The 14,511-nt window shown below is 42.2% G+C and overlaps 1 protein-coding gene across 1 annotated transcript; it reads right to left on the bottom strand.

Moving 5' to 3' along the window:
* On the bottom strand, window positions 1–13,913 carry ism2b (isthmin 2b). Its single transcript, XM_031288133.2, has 6 exons — window positions 13,128–13,913; window positions 7,093–7,344; window positions 5,676–6,009; window positions 3,579–3,716; window positions 3,390–3,458; window positions 1–2,620 (listed from the first exon to the last, which is right to left on the bottom strand). The coding sequence occupies exons 1-6, from the start codon at window positions 13,233–13,235 to the stop codon at window positions 2,103–2,105; spliced, it is 1,419 nt and encodes a 472-aa protein (XP_031143993.1). The 5' UTR covers window positions 13,236–13,913; the 3' UTR covers window positions 1–2,102.
* Window positions 13,914–14,511: the final 598 nt, after the last annotated feature.

Below are 14,511 nucleotides of genomic sequence, written 5' to 3'. Positions count from 1 at the left end.
TCAGATGATGAATGCAAGGTCTTTATATATTTCTTTAGCATAATTGCAACAACATATTCATAGAGCACTGCAGTACAAAGTAGAATGAAGCACAGACACTTGATGTTGCTGTATGAAGTGATATGAGGCAAGTGGTTTCCCTTTTGATAATGGGTGCCTTCATTTCTCAGTCAGATTAGTGCACCATGTTGAGTATAGAGACATTTCAAAACTTCAGCAAACTTAAAAAAAGAGAACAGACAAATAAATACTGTACAACACCATAAATGTAATACTAGATTCAGAAATCACAAAAAGATCATGCTTTCCTCAACAGAACACTTGATATATGCACTTTCATAGAACAATGCAGCATTGCTGGCGAGTTTCCCTTCACAATAACACTATCATCAACAAATGGCAAACATGAGTACATTTTGATATATCTTTAATAAAGTGCCTTCCTTTAAAATTGGTGATTCCAAAATGTAAATGCGTGTTTGCATATACACATCTGGAAGCAGAATTCCTGAAAAAAGGTTTGGAGCGAACATCCATAGAATTGGACTGGATAGAAAGAGCAATTCCTGGAGTCACAAGGTATTTATATGTAAATGTAAGATTACTACATCAGCATTTTCAATCCTTTGCACTATACCTATGGGGTATTTGCTAATGGTGACTACTTCCATGTTGCCTTTACCTGTACGTGTAAGCCAGGTTAAGGGCTCCAACTACATGACTTCTCAGGAATGTTTATTTGAGTAGGAATGTCCTTTCTATGCAATCAAGTTCTGTACATAAACCCAAAGACTTTAAGCCCTAAGCAGCAATGACATCTTTCTACCACACACAATGCATCAACAGCTATTCACTTATAAGGGTTCCAACTGCTCTCTGAAACTGCACAAAAAGCATTATCTGTTCATCAGTTACAATCTGGGTTAGACCTCCAAAACCCTCCTATTAATCTGTACCCCAATACACTTTGTCCTAGTTCCAAAAGTGCTCTGCTGTCGAGGTAAATGAACAAATTTGTTTATCGTGGTCAGTAAGTCCCCCTGAGAACATCGTAGAGATCTATGAGCACAATCTACTCACTGAACAACTTCATTTTTCCTACATTTGCACCGTAGAGACTTAGGAGGCTGGATTTACACAGGCACCAACAGTCTGATTTTTAACTCTTTGGCACCCAGATCACATATATCTTCATGGCTGTGAAAATGTGAGGAAACTCAATCTGTGTGACAAAACATTTGAAATCAAATGTGCTGTTTGCGTACCATTACTGCTAATGGACTATTCTCATCATTCTCACTAGCAAGCCCTCGATAATGACAGCAGAATGTTTCAAATCCTTTTAGCTTACCTCTCTGGTTGAAATCCCAAATTCTTCTAACCACTAATCTACTAATTTTAGTCTCCCAAAACATTGGCTGAAATCTACATTACTGTGAATAAATGTGGCATCTTTTGGGTTTACCGATGTCCTGTTGTCTTGTTCCCCTTAATACCTTTGTAAAACCTGAAGGATTTTATATTGTAGCAGCATAGTTGGGATATTCATCTGGTGGACTCTTCCCATGCATGTGTTTGTTTCATCAATAGAACCAGTCCACATTCATACATTTCCTAATGTAAAACCTACAAGAAGCATAATCAGGATGTTTACCATTTGTTTCGATTGTCAATCACAAGTCCTCCAGGACACTGTCAAAAAAAGCCAGTAGGTAGACATCATGCTTACACGCACCCAGGAGAGTGTAATGAATATAAAGAGAGAGAGCTTGATGTTATGCCAGATGTGGAACAGGTTGGCAAGCGATAGGAGAACACTGCATTTTCTTTTTTCCATTCTTGTAATTCAGTTCAGTTGAGCCTGATATCAGGACGCTGTGCCAAATCCTAACTTGAGACAGCCACACTTCCCCATCATACCTTATCCCCACAAATCTCCCAATCACAAATGTGCATTTGTGAAATGTGCATTTCCTCAATACTTAATAAATGCATGATGCATGGTTTGATGTAATATGTCATGACTTTAAAGTAGGCAGTCTCCTCTCAAATTAGGATTGGGCCCTCTGACTCTCCAAAGTGGTAGTTTTGGCTGTGGTCCCTCAGTACTCCCTGGCCTCTTCCAGTTCATTCATGAACACGTCTTCATGGGGGTTTTCTGGGCAGCTCAATCCATTATTTGGTGGCCGCACCGCATGGAAGCGACTCCAGTCTCCCTTGCACAGGATCCAAGGCAGCACATCCACCTTAAAGTGCAGCTCGGGGGAGAACTCAGTGCTGATCAGGTTCGGCGTGCCTGCGCCTTTCCCCCGTGTGATCAGCCGCCCGCGATCACCATAACAACAATGCTGCGCTGCAAGAGTAGATGAATCGCCGGAAAGTGTTGAGCGGATGCAGCTACGCGCTGATGGCTTGTAGATGTCCAGGCGCTCCTTGGGGCCGCTGGCATCACGCCAGCGGAACTGCCGGCCATGCTTCTCATCGTAGACACTGACCACAGTGTAGCCCACTTCAGAGGGGTAGGAGCAGGGGCAGCTGGGCAGCTCAGACAGGACCTGGTGGAGGTACCTCTGGAGGAACTCACTCTTACAGTTGAGCCACTTCTCACAGCTGTCCACATCTATTGGAAGAAGGACAGCAATGCCACATGAAATTAGGATTTCATACCAGTATTGAGCAAGCCAGTTTTACATTCCCTTGTGACAGCATCTCAGTGGTTTGTTACCATAATCCATTAGCCAATGGGGTACCGTCATATACTGTACCTACAACTACGGTATATATCTGTCTGAGTTAGAGCTGTAACAATTCCAAATGTCTCAGAAATAATTGCGATTAACAATATAATTGTCTCTTTCAGTCAAATTTAAAAATATTCATTTAGTTATTACTTTTTTAAACAAATCAAAGTTTTGAATGAATTCCAGGCTACATCTTTTGGTTATATCGCTGTCATGTGACCCAGATAATGTAATAACACAAATACACATATCAAGTAAACAACGCCTCTTTATTATCATACTTTATTTTTATAACTGTATCCCCCCCTTGCCATATTTGTTGCTATGAACATGTATAGGGTCAAGTGCCGATAACTAACAACTGAAATAAAAATAAAAATATATAGTCCGACCCATAATCACTTATATAATTACAATTTGGCACATCTAAACCAAATCAACAATTACCAGCCATACGCCTTAAGACCTTAGCTAATGTTAGCAATTAATTGCGGCGAAACAAAGAAACCGCGATTATTTAGACTGAGTATGCTTTGTAAAATTGTGGACTGAACAGTATAAACAGCTTGCAGTTAATGGGTTAAAATATGGTTTGATCCTTTAAGCTAATGAAAGTTATGGAAAACTTCACATTAGAAAAAAAGTCACCTGTCCCAAATGGCTCTGTGCCATTCTCCATCTCGAAAGGAAAAGGCTCTACAACAGTGTTGACATCACCTACAAAGAGGAGAGTGGTACATCAGCTGTAGATTTAAAAAAAAAAACAGCTAGGAAAGCAGAATAAAAATATCTAAATACTCTTTATATTTATCTTTTATAGTGGAAATATAATCTCACCGGGACAAGGCTCCAGGTCACACTTAGAGGCTTCTGTCAGAGTGCAGGAGTAGCCACAGGACTTGGTCCTCTTCCTCTCACCGTTTCCACATGTCACTGAACAGGGGGACCAGGGAGTCCACTCATCTGTCTCCTTCTCTGTGGAAAGGAAGACAAAATTCAAACACAGTCAGTGCCACAAACTCAGCCGTTTGCTGAGCTTTTGTGCTACATTTCGCATGGATCAAAACTGTCTTTGCACTACTATTCAAATTCATCCGATTCTACTAAGATTAAAGCACAATATAATTGACATATTGCAACAACAAAAAAACTATCGGAGACATGATGAGAGGAATACTAAATGAAAGCATGGAATTAAATGTACAGTTAAAGGAGCTTGACATCATGCTTTCAGGCACAATTAGCAGATGTACTGTATTTGGGCAGCAGCTTCAAAGGGTTGATTGAGATTATGAATATAAGGCGGAAACCCCTGCAAATCACAACAAACAAGTGAACTCAGTGTAATCCAGAATAAGCTTTCAAAGTTTCTGGACTGTCTCAGTCCATATAAATGACAATTTTCTCCTGGCCTAACCTTTCCCATGCAAACCCATATTCTTTTTAAAAAGGCCTCAGTAAAATTAGAGAGAGAGAAGCTGTGCTGTGGCTGTCCGCCTCCGCACCATGTTTCCTTGTGGTGTTAATAACACTGAAAACAAGTCATTCATGATTAAAGGCGAGGTGGGTGCAGAAATACCAGCTTGGGTGTAGCGAGCACCCAATTTTACTTTGTGGGCGCTGCCAACTTGCCATGTGGCCATACGGGAATGAGGTCTCAGGAGAGTCTTAATTACAGAAGAAGCAAAGGCAGACATACTTGATTTATGTTCACTGAGTCTTTAGATGTGACCACTTAATAGGCATTGTTGCCCTTTGCTGGCTTGACTGCATGCACAACAGTTAAAGCAGATACAATCTATATATTGGCTAAGGGAAAGATTAAAGAGTAAAAACTAGCAACCTGCTACCACATGTTGAGATTACAATACAACAGTAGAGGTTTGTGCTGCAACAACAACCTTCAAAAACTTAAAAAATAAAAAAAAATAAAAAATAGATCAATCATGTACAGATTTGTATCTATGGGAAATTTCTCTGAAGAATGAAAGCCTTAGGCTGTGGTAAGCCCATGACTGCGCTCTGATCTACAGTAGACTCACACACATTGGCCTACGCACTGCCTAGCCCATCAGACTTTTCTTTCTTTCTTTCTTTCTTTTTTTGATCTCTCTTTTCCATCTTCTCTCCCTTTCATTCACTATGTACACCTATCTCTTTCTCTCTAATTATTGACTATCTTTACCACTGAATACGTGGTCTGTGCTAGCTGAGACACAACATGTTTTCCCACCAGATAAAGGCAGAATGAAGAGGGGGAAAGAGCTGTAAAAGTTATGCAGACCCCTGAAAGCCCCCCGAAATTCTTGAACTGGCTCAAAAGGCCGAGCCGCAGAGGGCAGTGAGGGCCGCCAGTCTGGGGGGGGGGGCATGGGGTCCCAGGGAAGGATGAAAGGGCCGGCCGAATGGCCCCTGTCATTCTGTGTTCCAAATCTGCCCTCTAATTGTCCACAAGCAGAAGGCTGTTTTGTCTCAGGGAACAGTGCCGGCCTCACGCTGCCATTAGCGAGCGCATCGGACGCATCTTCAAAAGGCAGGCCTCTGCGACCAGCACGGCCAGTGTCGGCTTCAAAGTGCCCATAACCCACAATGCCCTGATGGTCGAGTGCTCATGCTGCTTTGCATGCTGGCATCGCTTGGTTCTCTCTGACTGTGAAGACAGTTATCATGCAGCCTTCCTAAGTCCCTCTGTTGTTCTCCCTCCAGCGTTCTCTCTCTCTCTCTCTCTAGACATTCCCATTATCTCTTTCTCTTTTTTGATTTGATGAATTCACTAATTGTATTTCCATACTTTCCCTTTTTTTCCGTTGGTAAAACCCACAGGATACATTTTGCTAATTTTTTAAAAGCCATAATCAGTGTGATGAAGTCATATTTAAAATAGCTGTGTGGCTGTACTAGCAGACGGCGAGCGTACCACTTGGCAAACCCTACCATAGTAGCTCTGCACTGGATCCCAGCCTTCATTCCAATGCGTATCCCAGTCTCCGCCCACTCCGCTGGGTAAGGGCTCTTCACTGCCGTAATCCAGGGAGTAATCCTCCTCCTCCTCTTCCTCGCCAGTTTCCTCCACGCCTGACCGGCTGTTGCTGTCCTCGCTGGAATCGGCGTCCGTGTAGCTCCAGAATAGGGGCCAGAAAAGCTTCTTGCCTCCAAGCCAATCCACGGTGGAAGAGGGTGAGGAGGAAGAGGAGGGTAGCCAGTCTTTTTCCTTGGTCAGGTCCATCTCTACCTCCATCTGGGGGTCGTCCACCACCTCGATGGTTACCTACGTAGAAAAAGAGAGCGTCTCTGTCAATCTGAGGTAACCCATGAACACATTCATCTGTGTCACTGATATGATCTTGGACAGCAACAATATTTGGGAAGCCGGACAACTCTCTCTTAAATGTCTAAACTAGCAAACCAAGACTACCAATTGCAGCGTGATTTGCAAAGCAACCTAATGACTTATTAACGGTGAGCAGAAGATAATGACATACAACATGCAACTGAACTGTCCAGTACAGATGAGTTGACTGCTTTTGCCGCAATCTGTCATAAAAAATGTCAAGCACCTCCAATACTTTTGTGCAGCTTTAGAGCTTGAGTTACAAGCTCTTCTCCAAGCAATCAACTCACTCAAATTTGGCGAAGAGGTTGAAGCGAAGCCGCTCCCCAGATCTAAGTCAGCCAGCCAGACGTGAGCATGAGCATTCAGCCAACCAAACGATCCTCTCAGGGAGAGAATGTGAGCATTTATTCTGGATAACTACCTCTCATTACCTCATATGACTCATCCTAGATGCTACAGTACTTCCAAGGGCCCACTTCAGCTGATGTGAAGACCAGGCAACACGCAGACTACAGGGGAACTTTGGTGAATTAATCTCACAGTTAGGAAGTTAAGGGAAGATGAGGACTGGTAACGCTTTCATTTGTCTTAGTTGAATAACTAAGTCAGAGTATGGTACATCTGGTCTATATGCTACACGAAAACTCATCAGACATTTCATCGGTTTCTGGCCGGCATCATTATGTCCCTCTAACCACATCCTGATTACACTGGCCAGAGTTGGAGAGGATAACTGCCCTGAGATAAGTTAAATAAATTAAATACAAAATAAATTTATGTAAACTTTTTGAACTTTTTGGGTCAATTTAGAAAAAGATAATGAGGACTTAATGGCTAACACTTATGATTACAGAGCCTGTTTTCCTTTATTACACTTTATAGTAGCACAAAAAAGACGCAAAAATTAGACAGAGAGACTGTTGATTTAATGACTGAGTTTTTTAATAAATAAAGCTGTCTAAGAAACTCAAAAGCTGCATATCACCAAATGTGTGTGACTCCCCTCCCCAGACTCACCTGTATGTTGGGGTTCTGTGAGTTGATGTCAGCATTGGCCAGGTCTGGAAAGTTCTTGAGATCCAGGATGAAAGGTTTGGTCTCCTCCTCGGGCTCAGGCTGTGGAAGAACCCCAACGGAGCGGTGCTGGGGGTGGGGCCACCTCCTCTGGTGGTTTTGGGACTCGGGCAGGAGACTCTGGACCTGGTTATGCTGCTCCAAAGCCTCAGGGCCATATTGGACCCCGCCGCTGTGCGTCGGGTGGCCATGTGCCTGTAAGTACAAGTTAAGACGTAAGATAAAAAGTCTAGTGCAATCTAAAGGAATGATTTAAGAGATGAAATGAATACAGGAGAAGTGGGTGGCAGGAAATGCCTTAAAGCCAGATTTTTGCCTCTCACACGGCTGACTGTGTGGCGACACCACTTTAAATAATGTAAAGAACAAGAGGAACTGAGACAACTGGAATGCATTCAAAAGCTAGTGGCTACTTCAGGACTAATGACATAAAGGATCTATCATTTATAGTGACTCGTTGATGAATGTGAACAAACAATTAGCGCTCTGTTTCCAGGAAGAAACCTTCAAACCATCTACCACTTTGTAGCTTGGTCAGCAATTCCAAAAAGCCCCGGAGGCATCCAACTAACCAGCCAAGTGACCAACCAACCTTCGTTGATTTCATTCTTTTTTCTCTCTTTTTTCCCACAACAGTCATGGCATCCAGGCCGTGGACAAAGAGGGGCCTGTGCCAGAGAGATCCTCTTTTAGCTTTAATGAGAGGGCCTGGGAGGCGTGGGACCCCTGGGCTGCTGCGAGCGTGTCAGAAACCTGCTGTGCTGCCTCCACTCCGGCCGCCACTCATTTGACCTTTCGGGTTTTACAGTTACTGAGCCCAGCAAGAGGAAATGCTGATCTCTGAGATCAATGGTGATTAACGGCGACATTATAATGGTGGGGAATTGTAGATATATGTAATGTATCTGGAATATAGTCGCTGAAAATGGATTTTTAGGTTGGTCTGATTCTCCAGAGTGCGTGTGTCTGTTTCATGTCTAATAGGGCACATATCTATTTCATGCCTGACACTGGTCAAAACCAAAATCCAAACCCTCTAATGAACCCTTGTCTGCCATTCACTCATGTCTATATCACCCTGAATATGCTAAATTGGCTCAAACATATGATCTGGCCGGACCTTGAGATTTAACCTGAGCCAGTTTGTGGTCCGCTCAAAACAAACCAGTTGCAGTTGGAGGGCTTAAGAGGAGAAGAAATGTCTGAATTAATGACCAAATGGTTGATGATTTATACGTATGGCCTCTAGAACAGGGCGTACTTTTCACTGACTGCCTGTGATTGTCCCATAAAGAAGTTATGTGCTCGGTCAAATTCAAGCATGTGAACACATAATGCCTGTTTAGATGGGAAGCCCGTCAAGCATGATAAATGATGGATGAAGAGAAGTTGGCCCCCTCCCCAGATATCGGTAAACTGGTGGTGACAAGTAGGTAACATTTTTGGCATATTTAGCCTTTCTCTCTGTAATTTTATCCACTGCAAAATTTGTAAGTAAATATTACACATACTAATTATCGCAATGCTGCTGAAAACACAAATTCCTCTGGCTTTTTACAAGAACTTTCAACACGTTAATGCATAAAAAATAAGTAGTACCACAATTTAACAGAATACTCTATGTCAATTTGAAAAGATTTTGGGTGGAAATACAAACATTTCATTTAGCTATTGTTTATGATGTAAATTGGTCAATTAGTCAATAAACTAACAGAAAAATAATCTGCAACTATTCTGATAATCGATTAGTCGTCCAAATCATTTTGCAAGCAAATATTACAAAACGTTATTAGAAAAGAAAAAAAAACTGAATTTGTTAAATTTGCTGCATTTTCTGTTTTAATATAATTGTAAAAGGAGTATCTTTGGATATTGGGACTGTTGGTCAGACAAAATAAGACATTTGAAGACGTCACCGTGGATTCTGGGAAACTGGGATGGGCATGTTTCACTATTGCGCTGACATACTGTAGACTAAATGGTTAATCGATGAATCAAGACAACAATCAGCAGATTAGTCAAAAATGAAAATAACCGTTAAAGCAGCCCTAAATGTTGCATAGGGTAATTACTAGGGATGTCCAGATCCGATCAAGTGTTTGGAAATCGGGCCCGATCACGTGGTTTCAGACTCGATCGGGATCAGACGTTACCTCCCGATCAGGACTCGGATATATATGTATATATTCTCATTATTTTTTAACACATCTATAGTTATGAGGTGGCACAGAGTTAGACCCTTTTGACTCCACACAGAAACAGCAACGCGTGCGGCATGACATCACTTTGTTGCAGAGATGCTATTGGTTAAATGCCGGCAAAGTAGAACACGGAAGCAGCTTGAAAAGGAAAGTGCGAGTATGTCTGCGGAGGTATTATAAAGGTGATGACAACAACATTGCCATAGCAAACTGTGAGATATGTTAACAGAAGTGCTCTGTTTGTTAACAGAGTTGTTGAATGTTAAAATAAGGTGAATTAAATAAAAAATAAGGAACATCCTGGATCTGTTTTTTCGCTCTTCTTTATTCTTTTTTTTTTATATATTATAGAAGTATCGGATCGGGACTCGGTATCGGTAGATACTCAAAATCAAATGACTCGGACTCGAGGGCAAAAAAACCTGATCAGGACATCCCTAGTAATTACTTGGTTAGTTAGTTTTGTATTTATTTTATAATAACTGGCTAACTTAAAAAGTCAGCGCTGCATTCAAAGGGTTTGTCAGATTGGATGTCTCCACGGGGAAATGGGGCAAGTACTTGAGCTTTCTGGAGGGCTCCTAAGAAGCTTTGTGCTGGGGAGAGACGTGTATGATGGGTTTATGGTGTTGTCATTATACATAGGTTTATTTGGCTTACAGTTTGTCTATTTTGCTATTATTTTCTTGTATGGTCTTGTATATTGTGGTTATTGTGTCATGTTTTCTTTGTTTTTGTCTGGTGGGTGGGGATGACGAGTGGTGGGGGGAAGGGGGGGGTATGTTTATGTTGCGAATTGTATGTTTAGTATGTTGTTTCAAAAATGAAAAAAAAAAAGAGTTAATCGCAAACAAAAGTCAACACTTTGTGCACTGTCTATGTTTAAAAATCAATTTCTTTTCATAAAATGGCACCAATACCATTTTTTTCATGGCCAATACCTCTAATCTAATGTATTATGTTTGTCACTTGATAAGTAATAATATCAAAAAAGAGCAGAGAACATTCTTCTCTAAATGAACATAGCAAGCAATAAAGGCCCCATGCTTCCGCTTCTCTCTGATAAACCTAATGGTTGGTGATTGGTTTACGATTTTATTGAAGAAATCCTCCAGCATGATGCTCCATTTCACCCTATTACTGGCCTGTTATTAGCACGAGTGCATCACTGTCGAATCTGACCAGCAGTGACAATATTCACTCTTACACACCAACACTCACGCACATGCTCCAACACCTCCACACTCACGCAGACACAACGAGGGTCCAGAGTCACGGGAGAGGCCACATACTTTCACACCCTCCTCATCTTGTCTTGTTACACATCTGGATCCTGTATTCTTTCGCCCTGTATATCACTCTCCTCCTCCTCCTCTCTTCCTCCCCCTCATTCTCTCTGATCCTGCTCTCCTCCTTTCTGTAGTGGAGCGCTTCGGATCAAAGGCCCGATGGCTGATGGCATGCAGTGTGTTTAAAAGGAAGACTATCTGGATGCAGTGGGGGACCTCGGCGTGGTCTGGAGACCGCTTCTCTCTTCTCAGACAAACATTAAATCCACCCTTTTAGCAACAAACAGTATCCTCCCTTTGTAAAACTGGGCGATATGGAGAAAAATCAAATATCACAATATTTTTGACCAAATACCTCGATCTCGATATTGCGGCGATGTTGTAGGGTTGACTATTGGTGCCTTCACAAAATATTTACACAATGACATTTGTGATAAATAATCATCAGTAATGTGGGTATAATGACTAAGTGGGTAAAAGCATATAGTAGAACAGCTAGAACAGTGTGGTAAGTTCAGACAATGCCATCACTTTATTGTAATGTAGCCTTTAAAACCAGGAAAACACAACATTTGTGTCATATTGCGATATTACGATATGCTAAATTTAAGACAATATCCAGCCTCATACATCGATATAATATCGATATATTGCCCAGCCCTACTCCTTTGACTAGATGGAAAAGACTGGACCTATTTTGAGCTGCCTGCCATTGCTACTGCTGAGGGTGACACACATTCAGGTCAGGGAGAGGAGGTCAGGAGACTGGATGGGGGCAGCGGGGGCTGAGGTGAGGGGCAGGGACGGAATCCGGTGGGGTTGGGGGGCAGGCTGGGAAGGCAGGCGGTGTGGCAGCCCTGATTTATGTGCCCGCAGATATCAAAGGCCTCTGCACTTGGCTGTTTCCAAACCATTACACAAGAACAATAAACTATGGACGCTCTTTGATCGCCATCTTTTGCAAATGGAAACAGGATAACAAATGCATGCCTGGTGGAATCGGGGTGAGGTTGTGGAGGTCGGGGTGGGAAGTGGAGGTACAAAACACTGAGTGCAAACAGGTCCCAATATTTAGAGAAGAGGCCACTTCAACGCTAACCCCTTCTTCGTTAAGAGATGGGGGGGGGGGGTAAAACCAAAAACAGGAAATTCCACATTAGCACAAAAAAGAGCCAATGTAAACAATCCGACGGATGACACTTGACCCGAGCTCCAGTGTGAGAGATGCCGAGGGCTCGCCTTATTCTGGTTACATAAGCATCTCGTTACTGGGCACCCGCTTTACTGAGCTTTCCCTCCTGCTTCTCTCTTCCTCTGCTAATCTCTCCTCTCCATCCACCACTCACGGACACGCATCCAGCAGGTCACAGGCCAAGGCACAGAGTCACCAACTGCAGCCTTTTGGTGAATGAAATAAACAATCACACAGCCACAGTGAGATTTTTTTTTTTTTTTTTTTCATCTGCTCACTAATTATTCCCTTCTCCTCTTCCCTCCCTCCTTTTCCTCTCTGTCTCTTTTCGCTTTGACATCAATCGGACAGATGATGAGAGAGAGTCCCAATAGGGCATCCATGGGAGGCCACACAAGATGGAGAGTTCAAAGGCAAAAACTGAACCCTGACACAAACACACACACAAACAGACTTTGATATCCAAATATGTCCGTGTGTAACACAAACATTCACATAGACACACCACAGATTGCACAGCGTGCGTGTGTGTGTGTGTGTGTGTGTGTGTGTGTGTGTGTGTGTAGAGAGAGAGAGTTTGGATTTATTATAGCAGGGTGTATGCCCAGTGATGTCAAACCGTACTATACATGGAGAGATAAGTGCAACTAAAGAGAGCAGCACGCACTGGTGAGGGAATTGTGTAATTTCAGCTGAGTTCATTGATTGAATAATTTGATGGAAACTCACTGAGGGTAATGGCTGACAAAGAGCAGTGACTGCGGAAGCCATTTGATCCACGTTTCGATGACATTTACATTTGACTGAACAAACGTGCGGCAATAAACGTAGAATTTGGAAATAACAGAAATGACTAGCTCGTAATATCTAATTTTTTTTTTAAATTATTCCCTAAAGGCACCTGATTCTAGTGTATGTTGTACCCAATAACAGTTAGGCTAATAATAACCAACATTAGTCCGGAAATGTTAGTTCATTTTTATTCACATTTTAATTTTCTTATAAAATCTACACGTTTTAGGTTAAGTTTTTGGGAGATATTTGTATAATACTGCCAATGATATTACAAGATTAAGACTAGTCGACATGAATGTACAATATTTAGTACGAGTATGATATTTTACAACTGTTAACGTTAGCAAAGATGCACCGGGGCTCTACTCTAACTAATTGTTTGACAACGGCAGGTGTGTTTTTAAGACTTCGCAGCTTTTGAAACGTCATGTTGCAATTTGATAAACTTGAAGAAGAAAAAAAAAAAGTCACACACATAATCAATATTTGAAGAAAACTCACCTTGTGGGCAACATTCTTGTGTCTGGTAGGAAACCCTGTTCCCAAACTAACGACAATCGACCAAATCACGAGCAGCATGTGAAATCTCCTCGCGACCTCTTGACGCATCTTCTCTACTTCAAAGCTTCCTGTGAAGATTTGTAAAAGTAGGCTACTGTGGAGGCTTTTTTTTTTTTTCTTTTTTCAAACTGTTCTCCCTAAATGAGCTTGTTGGTTGGGCAGGAGCGATTGCGTCCTGCTCGTCCTCCGTTTGTCAGCACCTTTGATTCAGGACAAATGAAGTTTTTAGGACCCTCGTCAGTCTCGAAGTGTCGCACTTTATGAAGATGCGCACCAGCATCTAGAGGTATCCCGCGTGCTATCCATATCTGGCACCAGCGCCTCGCGCAGCAACTGTCACTCCGTATGGCTGGTCGAGCTCAACGCTTCTCTTCCCCATAAAAAAAATTAAAAAAATACACAGTTGGAAGAGCTTTAAGTATCAGAAAGAAGTTAAATACCCTACGTAGAATCTCAACCGTCCGCACCGGCGCGCGCTTATTCAACTACTTTAAAGTGTGAGTTAATCCGTCATGGGTGGGTGGGTGTTGTCTTCCAATACATTGACATCTGGAGTTCATAGTATGCTGTGCGGTTTTTTTGTTTGTTATCTGCCTGATGCGTTAATCCATTATCCAGCTGAAGTTCATCCACCGGTTCGAGTGGATGCGTGTGTTTGTATGTGCACCGCCCAGCCAACCGGTTTCGGTAAACTTGCCTTTTACGCACGTTTTCAGGAGGTTGATGCTGAAGGAGTTGGGGGTGGAAAGCTTATTGCTCACAGCTGTGTGGAGGGGGGAGCGCGGGGGCCACTGAGTTTCTTGATAAGGTACAAGGTTTAGTTTACATAGAACCTCCATAGGCTACATTATGCAGGGCATGAAGTGGACATTTACTCACTCACTGAGAAAGTGCGTTTAATCAAATACTTAAGACTACCAAACTGTTAAATGAAATTATTTTTACTTGTTCCTACAATCTCTTAAATTACATGTTTTTTTCTTTAGGCTTGTTTTGCCATTTTCTCTGGTGAGGAGTCATTATCTCATCCCACTGGCATACTATTTCACAAAAATACCATATTTAAACTGGAGTGAATGACTGGTCAGTGTGGAATGCTGTTGTAATGGCAGGATGTCGGTGACTTATCAGTCAAAAAGGCTTTCAAACATGTTTGTCATGAGCTTTTAAGTTGTGACTAGTCTCTCTGTGTGTGTCTGTGTGTGTGCGCCTGCTGTAAATAAACACAAATCCATTCCAGAACTTGATACAAAGAAAGTGATTTAATCTTCGCAGCACTGTTTCCAACAGCATGGTCAACAAACATCACGGCTTTACAAACTCC

This window comes from Sander lucioperca, chromosome 19 (genome assembly GCF_008315115.2).
Source record: "Sander lucioperca isolate FBNREF2018 chromosome 19, SLUC_FBN_1.2, whole genome shotgun sequence".
In the NCBI taxonomy this organism is placed as follows: domain Eukaryota; kingdom Metazoa; phylum Chordata; class Actinopteri; order Perciformes; family Percidae; genus Sander; species Sander lucioperca.
This window is presented reverse-complemented; position numbering and strand designations above follow the sequence as displayed.

Bases quoted from the DNA above. Each gene is read 5' to 3' on its own strand.
- ism2b (XM_031288133.2), bottom strand. From the start codon at position 13,235: ATGCGTCAAGAGGTCGCGAGGAGATTTCACATGCTGCTCGTGATTTGG. The intron at 6,010-7,092 runs GTGAGTCTGGGG...TTTTCTACGTAG, and splicing joins CACAGAACCCCAACATACAG to GTAACCATCGAGGTGGTGGA. The intron at 3,459-3,578 runs GTGAGATTATAT...TCCTCTTTGTAG, and splicing joins TGACCTGGAGCCTTGTCCCG to GTGATGTCAACACTGTTGTA.